General features: G+C 38.2%; 1 protein-coding gene across 13 annotated transcripts in view; it reads right to left on the minus strand.

Annotated features, from left to right (window-relative positions):
- YAP1 (Yes1 associated transcriptional regulator) overlaps positions 1–14132 on the minus strand; it is a 130454-nt gene that overhangs the window by 37090 nt on the left and 79232 nt on the right. For 5 of the 13 annotated variants that reach the window (XM_054725454.1, XM_054725461.1, XM_054725456.1 and 2 more), the window contains exon 4: positions 6095–6214. The exons of 4 other annotated variants lie outside the window; for them this stretch is intronic. In XM_054725454.1, coding sequence (XP_054581429.1) covers positions 6095–6214 — 120 coding nt within the window. The remainder of the gene's footprint in view (positions 1–6094; positions 6215–14132) is intronic. 4 more of the 13 variants (XM_054725457.1, XM_054725455.1, XM_054725462.1 and 1 more) reach the window with 1 other exon arrangement.

Genomic DNA, 14132 nt, shown 5'->3' on the forward strand with positions numbered 1-14132 from the left:
CAGAATTTCTAGGCACAGAATTGTTATTAGGAATTAAAGGATATTTTGTTTTTGCCATACTAGATTGTTCATTACTTCCTTTAAAATGCAAAAGATATGCTTTTAGTCTAAACTCTGGTTCCAATATTTTATTTACACCAAAAATGTCTTTATCCCAGTGGTATTATCAGTACTTATTTCCAGAAACAGAGATTGCTAACACTATTAATGTCATTTTATATAGACAACCGGAACAACAACATTACATTAAAGATCAGTTCATTGACTATCAGTGTTTTGGAGTAGATCTTTTATTCTGAAGAACAGAAATTCTAATATTTTTGTGTTTTCATTAGCGCTTTTACTGAAAAATATTCATGACTATATCATAAAAAACAGTAATTCTACAACATACAAGGAAATGTTTATATCTGAGACTCCATGTTTACAAGTATAAAATCTCTAGGAAAAGAGTGTTTATATGAAATAATGTAATGGCCTGCATAATACTTAAGCATCAATTTTTTTAATACAAGTTTAAAAACATTCCTAATATAATTCCTTAAAAACAAACAACAAAAACCACAAAAAAACAAGCAAACAAAAAGCCCTCCTTTTTCACCCAAAGCCAGTAAGTATCAGTGAGTCCTTATTGCCACTTTATGATTTGTTATTAATTACTAATAAATTCTCTAAAATAATATAAATGTTGAAGATAATATTGGTTTTAAATGTTAAACAAGAAAATCAGATTAAAAAGAACCAATCCAGTCTCCTTTAAATAATCAGGGGTAGCACAGATACATAGCTAAAAAGAGGTAGAGAATAAATCAAAATCTGGTTTACCAACTTCTAGTCCAATTCCTTTTCCACTTGATAGCCAATATTCAGTTAAAGCTGCAGAAAAGGAGACTAATGGTGAGGAAAAGTGAATTCCAAAATCAGAATCAGTCCTGGAAGACCCCAAGGCTTCCCATATCAACCTTACTGATGTGCTCAAAATTCCTTTTACTTGACTTCTCTTAAATTTCCTTGCAGCTAAATGCCTAGGGTTTCTACCCATGCATAAGGCTTAGCCCTCCTGGCAAGATAATGCAGAGAATGATCACTCTAAATAGACAAATGGACCTTATTTGGGGAGATGTATTTCCTATTAAGTCACCAGCTTCATATTTTGCTTTTTTATAAAATTTCTGACTTGCTGAGAGTGAAATGAGAGCAAGGACAACTTCAATAGAGGGGTAACGTTTACCTATGATAAAGAAATTTCTCCCTGTTGTCTACTGGCTCTCCTATGGGTGTGACCCTCTCCTAGAGAATATTACTTTTAAAATTCTAATAAAATTTAAAATTTTTAACAAAAAATAAAAATAACCAATCCACAAGTTACTATTTAATTTCCTGAGATATATGGATTATTAACTTCATGTGAAATATGAAGAACTGATCAATTGTTCCAACATAATCTAAAGCATCTGATAAAGAATCCTAACTAATAAGAGTAATATGCAAATTGACTGTCACTCCAACACACAAGATGGCCGCCACCACGTGGTCAAAGATGGCTGCCTCCATATGGACACAAGATGGCTGGCAGGTGAGGACAGTTATGGGCAATCAGACCTGCAGGGGAGGGCAGTTGGGGGGTACCAGGCTGGCAGGGGAGGGCAGTTGGGGGGACCAGGCCTGCAGAGGAGGGCAGTTGGGGGGGACCCAGGCCTGCAGGGGAGGGCAGTTGGGGGGGGACCAGGCCTTCAGGGGAGGGCAGTTGGGAGCAACCAGACCAGCAGGGGAGGGCAGTTGGGGGTGACCAAGTCAGGAGGGGAGGGCTGTTAGGGGTAACCTGGCCTGCATGGGAGGGCAGTTGGGGGCAACCAGGCCGGCAGGGGGGGCAGTCAGGCATCGATCAGGCTGGCAGGGAGTGGTTAGGGGGTGATCAGGCTGGCAGGCAAAAGTGGTTAGGGGCAATCAGGCAGGCAGGCAGGCAAGCAGCTGGGAGCCAGCAGTCCTGGATTGTGAGAGGGATCGGGCCTAAATGGGCAGTCGGACATCCCTCGAGGGATCCCAGATTGGAGAGGGTGCAGGCTGGGCTGAGGGACACACACATATCCTGTGCACTAATTTCGTGCACCGGGACTCTAGTCCTATCTAATAAAAGAGTAATATGCAAATTGACCATCACTCCAACACACAAGATGGCTGCCCCCATGTGGACAGATTGCCGCCACAACATGGCCAGCAGGGGAGGGCAATTGTGGGCGATCAGGCCAGCAGGGGAGGGCAGTTGGGAGGGACCAGGCCTGCAAAAGAGGGCGGTTGGGGGCGATCAAGCCTGCAGGGGAGGGCAGTTAAGCCGGCAGATGAGGGAAGTTGGGGGCGACCGGGCCTGCAGGGAAGGGCAGTTCGGGGGGGGGGACCCAGGCCTGCAGGGGAGAACAGTTGGGGGGGACCAGGCCTGCAGGGGAGGGCAGTTAGGGTCAATCAGGCCTTCAAAGAAGCAGGCATCAATTAGGCTGGCAGGGGAGTGGTTAGTGGGTGATCAGGCTGGCAGGCAGAAGTGGTTAGGGGCAATCAGGAAGGCAGGCAGGCGAGCAGTTGGGAGCCAGCAGTCCTGGATTGTGAGAGGGATCCCAGATTGGAGAGGGTGCAGGCTGGGCTGAGGGACACACCTCCCGTGCACAAATTTTGTGCACTGAGCCTCTAATGGTAGAAATATAAAAGAGACCAGTATTTGAAGGAGCCGAGTCAATTCATCTGGCCAAACATATCATAAGGTACAGATGACAGTGGATGAAGGAGGAAAACATATAATTAGCTTAATAAAAAATTATGATAATACATGTAAAGGGTTTTTCGGTTGGCTGGGATGCTTGTTCCCCTTACTTTTCCTTGTCCAGTATTAGACATTTTCTGTTCCTAATTGGTCTTATTGGTTTAGTATTGTTACTTTTGTTCCTGATATGTAAATGTTATACTAGATGCAGAAAAACAAAACTTGACAAACAGCAAAAAGACTCGGATCATGGTGGTTCAAAAATTAGAAATGATCCGAATACTTTTTAACAAGGACATATAGGATTTGACTGCCTCCCATTTACCTGTCCTTTTTGAATAATAATAATTTCATCTTAAATGCCATCTAAGGTTATGGTCTTGTCCCATCCCCAGTGGTCCACCTGTTCAGCAAGACATGTTGACACTGAGACATCCTAGGAATGAGCCTTCCTAGCACCAGGACTCCATTATCCAACCAAAAGGTTGGTCATCAATGCATTCTTTGGATTGATTTATGACCAAAAGGGGGATGTGTGGACGAAAGGGGCCACATGCTGACCTGACAAGCTCAGGGGAAGCCTGCATGGCAGTCTTACAAACTCAGAAACCTAAAGTAACCATAAAGGATGGTCTGAAATTAAAACTTTAACTAAAAGCAGTTATGGTGGGCAGTTACATCCTAGGCTGGTATCTTCACTGACAAGGTCAACCTTTACCTTAACTGAGCCTATCTTAACTGAGATGTCTTTTTGCATCTATGATAACATACCCTTGAAGTGTCTGGGTAACTTGTAACTTCCCTTTTTCTGGACCCCCTGGGGCACAACCAAAAGTGCTGGGTGCCAGGACAGATACTACAAATTCCTTCATTATCCTATTAATTATTCCTGCACCCATCTAAGTATGTGTCCATCATTTTACTTTTTATCCAATCCCAGGAGTTTCCCAGCTTTGCTTTATCCCACCTCCTTAATCTATCACCAATGAATTTCATGTAACCCACCTACGTCCCTCCTTTGATTGCAATGTATAAATACAGATGTAAACCGCCATTCTCTGGAGCATTATCTCAATTCATTGAGGTTCTGCTTCCAGGCATAGTCAACAGTTTGGCTCAAATAAACACACAAAATTCTTTACAGGTTTAAAAAAAAAAAAAAAGCCACAGGTCAACTTAATTTAAGCTAAGAATTGGCAAATAGTTTAATACAGATTTGGGGTATATAGGAAAGCAAACTCCCAAACCATAAAACAATATCGTACTATTTGTTTGTGTCTGCATGGCTCAAAAGGTCAGAAAGGGGATAGTTTATATTTTTTTGGCAGAGATAAAACACACTCCACTATAGAACCTCAGATTTCAAGGAAAACTCCTTCAAATTCAGCAGCTAACAGCTTGTCTCTATTCCCTGTCACTCTAGATAAGAAAAACCCACACTTTTTTTTCTTTCCTGCCCCCTTCCAGTTATACTTGAGCTCTCTTGACTGAAAAGGTCTGGAACAGATTAAAAGTTGGACTACAAAATAAAAAGCTTTTGGCATGTTGTCAAGCCTGTCTGGAATACACATACACAGTGGGCCCAAAAAGGGAAACTAAAGGCACTAAGATAATTTTATGAAACTCTTTTTGGCATATCTAACTGTATGATTGTGTGTACGTATGTGTTGGAGGTAGGGAAGAAGCATTTTTTTTTATACTTTCTCTGATTAAAACAAAAGACTATGCTGTGTGTGTAATTAATGGATCTACTTTAAGCTCACAGCCAAGTTGTTTTATTTCACTGTTTAACTGAAAATACTTTAAAAAACAACTTTGTTCCAATTTCTGATTCTGCAGTTAGCTAAGAGTTAATCATCATCTTTCATAACTGTATGTTGGGGATGGGGTGGAGGGTAAAAAAAACCCCACAGTACCATTTTATAAAGTTTCCAAAATGTGGACAAGTTGAATTCATTAAAGATGATTTAAGGAAACATGGCTGCTATCGTTCCAGTCCATACAAATGGCAACATTTATTAAATTCTCTACCTTACTCGGTTTCCTGTTTCAACCACAAGGGCTTATTCAAGTATTAAACAGAATCTGAAGTTGCAAATTATTAACATGCCACGTAACTTTTTTAACACCCAAGTAGGTCTTGAAGCTCATGAGGGTAGCATTTAAGGCAAGCCGGATATCTGTCAAAATGACAGTCTCTGCCCTGATCCCACCTCTGACATTACTTGAATAGGGGGTGCAATCCACAAAGCTGACCAGTTTAGGGCAAACCCCAATGTTGGGGTTGCTTAAAGGTATACATAAAGACATAGGAGAACAGTTCATAACATTCCTGACAGGGAAGTTAATTTTACCCAACCAGCTCCGGGCTGTTCACCGCCCCTCCAACCCCCCATTGTGTTTTGATGGCATTCACAGAGTTAATTCCTCTTTCCCATAAGGGCCCCACAGTTGTTGTTAGGTCAACCCCTGTAAAGCTTCAAAGGTTCTGTGTCCCCTCAGTCTGACCTACTTGGTGATCTACACATTGTTTTCATTTAGCTGCATTCAGTCCAAGACAAAAACTTCGAAACCACAATGATCTGCTGCTTTTGAGAGTCATTTTTCCATGGCTTTGGAAAAATATCTCAGAAACCTAACTGAAGAAACTGAAAACAGTGACAAAAACAATTGGATGAAAAGGCAAGAAAGCGCTTATACTATTATCAAAATGTACACATTTGGGAGAGAAGTTTTCCTTTGTGCAAATTAGTGCTCCTGTCATGTGACTTGGAGAGGAATATGGCTTTGCTTTTTGTTTCCTAAATGTAAAACAAAGGACCATTACTTACAAAAAAAAAAAAAGAAAGAAAAAGCCAGAAGCGAAGGGAAAAATGCTGTCATTGGTCTTATTTCTAGGGCAACAGGGTATCCCAACCCCTCATTTATGATAGAAAAGATTACAATACTCAGGCCACAAAATGATACTGATTACTCTCTGAAATTAGGCATAAGCAGACACCAGGTCACTGACAAAATCTGGCATCTCAGATTTTAGATGCAGTAAGATAGCCTGATTATTACTGTAGAAAGATAATTTTAAACAAATCACTGTCTCCCAAAAATGTGAAAGGAACAATGATTCTAGTTAGTCAGCCACCACAACATTCCCTCAATCCCCTAAAAAGCTTAGACCTGAATTTCTCAAGTTTAAAGTGAAAGGTATAAAATAGTACTGGAAAACTTGGGTGAGCAGTCATTTTTTAGTACTATAAAGCAGTGCAATTTTATTTAAATGTACCTTCCCAAATTCACATACAAAAAATTATAATCAAAAATATCTAGAAAGGTTTTGAGATGAACCTTTACCAAAACGAGGGTCAAGCCTTGGGTCTAGCCAAGAGGTGGTCTTGTTCTTATGGTTTATATAGTAAATTTCTCCATCCTGAGTCATGGCTTGTTCCCATCCATCAGGAAGAGTACCTATAAATACAGAAAAAAAATCATGGTTGGTTTTTATTTGGTGCACCTAAAAAAAGTGGGAGGAGTACTAATTAAAAAAGAAAATACATCTTGAATAAAACAATTCATTAAAACAACCTATATAGCAGATTCTTCTCCACTAAAAAGAAACTACCAAATAATAAAATCTACATCCCCAAAGACACAGGTGGGAAAAAAAAATTAGATTTTCAAAAAAATCCCTTTGGAAGGCACAACCCAAATAATTATTATTACTGTTAATACAAGACACAGAGTGTTATAGCTCAGGTACTACCTGCCCAATCCAGTTTTGTGACAGTACCTCCCTAGGGACTCCAAGGTTCTTTTTAGCAAGGAATACATGTGAGTGTTTTCAGAACATCTTAAATATTATAAACAGTCTGTTTAACATAAAGCACACTTTAGATAAGCCTGCCAAGCTTCATTTATTTCCATTATTTATGTGATGGGCTCACACCAAGGAAACTATAATAGAGAAAACTATAGTTTTTTTTTTTTTTTAAAAGCTTATTTTTAAGCAGCTCAAAAGTTGCTCCGAGGTGAGAGTTGTGGTTGGGAGTTTAAGTTTGTCAGTTTTGAAACAGGGTAGGTTAAGTGCTAAAACTGTTGGAAGGCAAATTTCTCAGAAGCAGCTGTGGAGTGAGTAAAAACGTCTGGGAGATAAGACTAAAGAACACAGCCAATCTAAGATTATTTTATCTTTGTGAGGGTATGGAAGCTAGACAATTGCTTTTGGTACGTAATGGTATGAAAAAAGCTATTAAACTACTAAATTCAAGCATATTTCCTCCTCAATTCCTTTTCCCCCCAAAGCTACTAAACTACTAAATTCAAGCATATTTCCTCCTCAATTCCTTTTTCCCCCTTCCACTTTCCTTCCCCACCAGGCGTCTGGAGAGGAGTGTAAATTGGAAATAGAGTAAATGCCTAATTTTTTTTCTATCAATGGACCCACATGAATTGAGTGCTTATTGTGTGCCGGTTGCTGTTCTAAATACATTAACTCATTTAATCCTTACAACAACCAATGACATAAACAGCAGTATTATCTACATTTTAATGAGGAAACTGAGGCACAGAGTGGTTCAATCTGGTACACCTCACAAAGCTAGTTAGTGTTAAAGTGATACTCAAACCCAGCAGCCTAATTCCTGAGCTGTTGTTCTTTATAACTACACTAGTGGCCCGATGCATGGATTCGTGCACATTGCAAGAAAATTAGAAGAAATATTTTAATATCACTATTCACCCTTTCTCTATAATACAAGTGTCAGAGATTAAAGAAAATTAATAAAATGTATATGAAAATATATAAATTGATTAATAAGCAATAACATGATATAACAATAAAGATATAAAAACAACAAAAACATGATATAAAAATGACATTGATAAAAATAATGACTGATAAATTGATTAAACTTATTCTAATATCTCCCTGAATACCGCATTAAGAGTAAAAACACTTTCGGAGTGCTTGACTAATTTCCCTTGTGATGAAGTATTTACAAGTTTAACGTCACACGCTCTTCAACTTTGATGGCTTGGTTCTTATTGAATAGAGAAGATTCCAACACGAGTAATTATTATTATTGTTGGGAGATTCCACATTATGTGTTTAACAATTCTTCGTGGAGAAAACACCAAAAGGGCAGGAATAAAGTATCAGGTAGACTGTTCACAGTGAGCTTCAGAGAACCAGAATGATATTACATTGTGCCAATAGTTGGTCTTCAGATATATTCTGTCGATGATGCCGCTTTCTTTCACCTTCAGAATGTCAACAAAAACAACCAAATTCACGATCGACAATGACAGATCAAAACACATGCGACTGGAGTCAGCAAGAGCTTTATATGCATCGCGCATGCACGAGTCAACGTTTATTTTTAAATTGCCAGGGCACGTCATATGTACCAGCCAGTTGGTTGGTCGTACGGTCGATCACTTAGCTTTATATATATATATATATATAGATTTCTTTTTATTCATGTCCCACATCTAAGACCATGGTTCTTGTGCAAAAACACAGTTCCTTCTTTCTACATTGATAGTCCAAGACAGACTTATGAGTGATGCTGAATAATTAACTTTGGTAAAACAGACTATTCATAGAAGCCCATGGGACCCAAAGCCCTAATTCTGGACCTGTTTCATATGTATCAGGAACAGACCCATTTGTTACTAGACTGTTATCAAAAGATTTGCTTTGACGAGGGGCAAAATCCAGTTAGGAAACACAGACGCGTGAAATCCTAGAGAAGCCACTGGCGGAAGACAAGACCCGCCCCCAGGCCCGGATGTAGAGTTCTGTACATAATGCTAACCATGCCCAGAGTTGGAATTTGCTGAAAGACATCCCTTGTTTACTAAAAGGTGAATAAAAGCAAACGTGTCTTACACGTTCAAATAAAACCACTTTTCTCAGTAGCTTTCACTCTGGGTTCTATTTGCCCGCAAGAAGGTAGAACCTCCCAAACTGACTACTAGTGGTTTGTTACCACTTTTAATTATGAAGATGGCTCAAATGCAAAATCTTTTGAAAAGAAGTAATTAAAATTCTAAGTTCCTAAAATATGCTGATGAACAAGTCACTGGATGCTTTTGGAAGCCTCAACTCAATTCCAGTAGACATCATTACAGCCTCCAAACCTGACTGAATACATGGTGATTCTCTACCTTTTTAAAAAATGCCATCACCCCTATCTGCTCACCCACTCCAGCCTGTAGATGCACTTACATTCTCTCTGATCTGTTTTCTAGTCCATCTCTAAGAACTCAGCCATCAATAGATAGCAGCTCTTTTACCTTACCCTATACAGCTTCCTTCCTTGGCACCTGAGTTCTCAGCTCCTGCCCCATCCCAGTGTCTTCTATCCAACACCACCACGGTTTTCTTCTTATAATATTACCTAATCAACTTTTATACGTCACTCAATGCCTTTAAAAACATTTCCCTTGCTCTCTCCCATTAAAAGGAAAAATGCCAGCTGGATTCATTTTTCTTAGTAAGTCTTCACACACCCAATTCCCACCACCACTCCAACTTATCCCAAAATTATGGCACCTCCTTGTATGTACTGCTGTGGTTATCACAGTCTGCCCTGCCCCTTATGAATGTACTCATCTTGCAAGAGAAAGAGCTCAAGTGTCACCATTTCAATTTAGTCCTCCCTGATTACCTCACACAAAATTATTACTTTCCTCTTCTACTCTGTATTAACATTTAACAGATAACACAGTAATTACTTGTTTACATGTCTGTCCTCCTGGCAATGACCAAGTCACTCATATTTTAAGTTGTAGGCTAGTATCTGAGTAATTGCTCAATAAATATTTAATGGAAGAATGAATGTCCTGCCTTGCAATACTCAGAACTTTCTATAAATGAGCTTAAAATCATGTAGTACAGCCGAAACCAGTTTGGCTCAGTGGATAGAGTGTCAGCCTGCGGAATGAAAGGTCCCAGGTTTGATTCCGATCAAGGGCAAGTACCTTGGTTGCGGGCACATCCCCAGTAGGGGGTGTGCAAGAGGCAGCTGATCGATGTTACTCTCTCATTGATGTTTCTAACTCTCTATCTCTCTCCCTTCCTCTCTGTAAGAAATCAATAAAAAATATTAAAAAAAAATCATGTAGTACATATACTATTTTCAATTAATGTTTATGAACAGAATATGTGAATGTTATTAATCCAGTACCTTTACTCCTTAAACTCTGTGTTCATAAATGTATTCATTTTTACAACATGTAAATTTAAAAAATGTTAAAAATTGCAGAAATGCACAATAAAAAAAGCAAAAATGTCTTACAGTTTACTCCCTGGGGGGAAACTAAGCAGCTTCAATTTTGTGATAGGTTCTGGATTTTTTTTTGTGCACATTCCACAACATATGCACACCCATTGACGTCATGCTCTACCTGTACCATACTGCTTTATGCACTTGAGATAGTATGGGCATCTCTTCTTCATAGAACACATAGGTCTCTCATTCTTTTTAATGGTTTTATAGATCTTAACTGTATGGAGATATTAGAATTCATTTATCCCTTTCCACAGTATTGGATATCAGAGTTGTTTCTAAATTTTTTTGCTGTTATAGTAGTGCAAGGCACAACTCCTGGGGGTACCGAGGGCAGCAGCACCTCTATCACTCCTGGCTCCATTACTACCATCCACAATGGTGACATTATCACATCTAAATCTTCCAAATGGCTCTCTAAGCTAGGCACTGTTCTTATCCCTAACATACAGATGGAGCACAGGGACTCAGAGAGGTCACTTGCCCAAGGAGAGAAAAGATTTGATACAGAGCTTCTGATTTTAAACCAAAGAATACACTGCTTCCCAAAGATATAAATACATTTCTAAAATCTTATGCATTAAATTCAAAGTGGAATAGTGACTTTATCCCTTTATACACAAGTTTAAATCATTAAATATTTATATGTCATATATCAAGTATTTATCACATACAAACCAGTAAGTATTTAGTATTTTACTAAAATTAGAGGACTTTAAGTCCTGGCCCTGTGGCTCAGTTGGTGGGAGAGTCATCCCGTATACCAAAAGTTGGCGGGCTTGATCCCTGGTTGGGCGCATACGGGAGGCAACCGATAGATGTTTCTCAGTTGGTTGGAGAGTCATCCCGTATACCAAAAGTTGGCGGGCTTGATCCCTGGTTGGGTGCATACGGGAGGCAACCAATAGATGTTTCTCTATCACATCAATATCTCTGCCTCTTTCCCTTCTCCTCCCTTTCCTCTCTCCAAAAATCAATAAACATATCCTTGGGTCAGAATTTAAAAAAAATTAAACTCAGGAAATTTATTACCAATACTACTTTTATAGACCATAAACAATAAAAAACAAACCTCTAAATGCATTCATTTTAGAAATGAAGATGGAAAGACAAGCCCAGTACAAATAAACAGTGTAGTAATTGCTGCCCATTTCCCACATTTCTAACTGAAGAATTAAATTATATGCATATAAAATAGATTACCATACAATTAATTTTATAATCACTCACATTTAAAGCAAAATATATATGCTAAACAGAAAAGAATGCTTTATATATTCATTTATGCCTTTCATTTACCACTCTGGCAAAAATACAAAGTGGGCAAAAGTAGGTTTGGTTGTAATACAAGTAAATAATACAATAATTAATAAATTACAAGAATAAATTTTTTTATACCCACAACTATAAACCAACTTTTGCCCACCCGTGTATAATGTTATGTGGAAAGAAAGGTTCAAAATTGGATGTTTTCTCTATATAAAAGGAAACGTATGGACAAAAGGCAAAAGAATAAATAAGATTACTATTTAACAGCTTTGAACCACAAATGAATCCTTAGTATTAGAAAAAGGAAACTAAAAAGAAATCTTCAACCTTAAATGTGAATTAAGTAAAATACAGATCTGGGCTTTATTTATTAGGGGAAAATTAAAAAAAAAAATTTAAACAGTCCTTAGAAATTCAATGACTAAATTAACATGTTAAACTAAGGTAACTGTTGAATAACCATGAAAAGCAGGAAAAGCAAGAATTTTCTGAATTGGGCTGGAGTTAGAATGGAGTGAGGTCAGTAAGTTCAAGGGGGAATGCTGGGCTTCCCACAAAACTAAATTTATAAGAGGAGACATCACAGGGATTGATGCCTTTGAGTTCAATCTATATCCTGATGTTAGTGCATCATAAATATAATTTCTCCGATATGGAGTATATAAAATGAAGCAAATGTAAGTAGCAACTTTTTATTTACAAAAGATGGTCTAAAACAGTGGCTCTTAAACTTAAGTATCAGAAACACGTGGAAGGCTTGTTAAAACAGATACCCCAACTGAATTTCTAATTCAGTCAGTAGGTTAGGGGTTGGGCCTGAGTATTCTAAGATGCTGCTGCTGCTGGCCTAAGGAGCTCACTCTGAGAACACTGACCAAAAATACCAACTTAATATTCTCTAGCTGGTAACAGAACTGTTTTTGAATCTACCTAACTTACAGTGTTTTCTTCCAGGCTAGACTGTGAAATATCTGAACACAGGAGTATATATTATGCATTTTTCTGTTTTATTGTCTAGTAGAGTGCCTACTACTCAGAAAGGGTGGATTATAATAAATGTTGGCTGAAATAAATGCAATCAAAATGAAATTCAATTAAAATCCTTTATTTATTTATGTTTATGAAACAAACTAATCTGTTTTATTCTTTTCTTGTAAATTCAGTTTCTCTATTATTTGGTACCACTTAAACAGAAGGCATCGGATATAGCAAATCCTTTTCATTCAGGAAATATTTATTGAGCCCCTACTATATTCAAGCACCTATTTAGGCCCTTTAGATAGCAATAGCAAAATAGTGCCCGTTTCATGGAACTTATGTCCTAGCCAGTAAGACAAACAGATACATACAATACAACATTAGCTAAGGATAAGTGCAGTAAAAAGGGGGGGAAAGCAGCATGAATGCAAAGAATAAAAATATTTAAAACCAGTCTTTAGAAATGTGGACCTAGAATGGGTGCACTGAGAATGGGACCTTAAAGCTAAGAGCCAACACAATCCAAGTCCAAGGATGTGATGATCTGGGGCATGAGCATTCTAGTCAGGTGAAACACTGAGGCCAGTATGGAGTGGACAGATACAAGGAATGAGGTACAGTGGTCCATTTTGTTTTCATCATTCAAACTCGATCAGAAAAGAATGGGTAATACCTAAAGGGAATTGCCAATACTAAAGGGCAATACCAATTTCTCCAAACTCATGGACAAGTCAAAGCAGGCAATAAACATTTTCATCCCATATCACATCCACACACACTAAAGGTAGGCCTTTAGAAATGGGAAATATATGGGAGTTTTTCCAGGCTGGAATATCGTGCCTGGCCACCACGTATCAAAGTCTTTTTGGGAAAGAGGAAGAAATAAAAAATAGGCTCTGAATAAAGTAGGCAGTGAGAGCCTGGCCGGCATGGTTCAGTGGTTGAGTGTCAACCTATGAGCCAGGAGGGCACGGTTGGATTTCCTGTCAGGGCACATGCCCGGGTTTCAGGCTCGATCCCCAGTAAGGGGTGTACAGGAGGCAGCCAATTGATGATTCTCTCTCATCATTAATGTATCTATCTCTCTTTCCCTCTCTGAAATCAATATATATATATATATATATATATATATATATATTTTAAAACACAGAAGGTAGTAAGAAAGAGGTCAGCATTTCAATGAGATGTAAGAGGGAAAGACATCTGAATTAGGATAAGCAAGAGTGGTATGCTATAACTAAAGCAATTCGTAAATCAGAATTACCTATTCTTGAAAAAATAAATTTTTATATAGGATTTACTACTACTGGTTGTATAACTTATCTACTAAAGAAAATACTAACTTCCTGCACTATTTATTATTTATCTTTATTGTTTAAAGTATTACAGATGTTCCTCCCCTTCCCCCACTGATTCCGGCAATATTTTAAAAACAAATAAAATACTCCAGGTCATAACAGTGAAGGTGACTCAACTTCCTGCTCTTGCCTAAGGACACTCTTGCATTAGTAATGACTAATAACCATCTGCAATATCTAATCAAACAAGAAAGTCTCGATTACACCACAAGTTAGATGATCAATCTCTCTCTCTCACCTGTCCCACAATTCAGGAATAAAGAAGTCACCTTCGGGACGCTGAAAGTTTACTAAACACACTGTGATGAGTGGTTCAAAGTATAGGATTATGAAGTGGTTTCCTTAGAATGCAATGAGCTGGAAAAATAGATGCAATGATCTTGTGAAGGTATCTAATTCTGATCAATTTCAGTTTTTTTGACATTCTGGTCTCTTGGTATTTATGCTGATTCATAAACTGTCCTTACTATACGCAAGACAATGTTCGAA

Source organism: Eptesicus fuscus, chromosome 13 (assembly GCF_027574615.1).
Source record: "Eptesicus fuscus isolate TK198812 chromosome 13, DD_ASM_mEF_20220401, whole genome shotgun sequence".
NCBI classification, from domain to species: domain Eukaryota; kingdom Metazoa; phylum Chordata; class Mammalia; order Chiroptera; family Vespertilionidae; genus Eptesicus; species Eptesicus fuscus.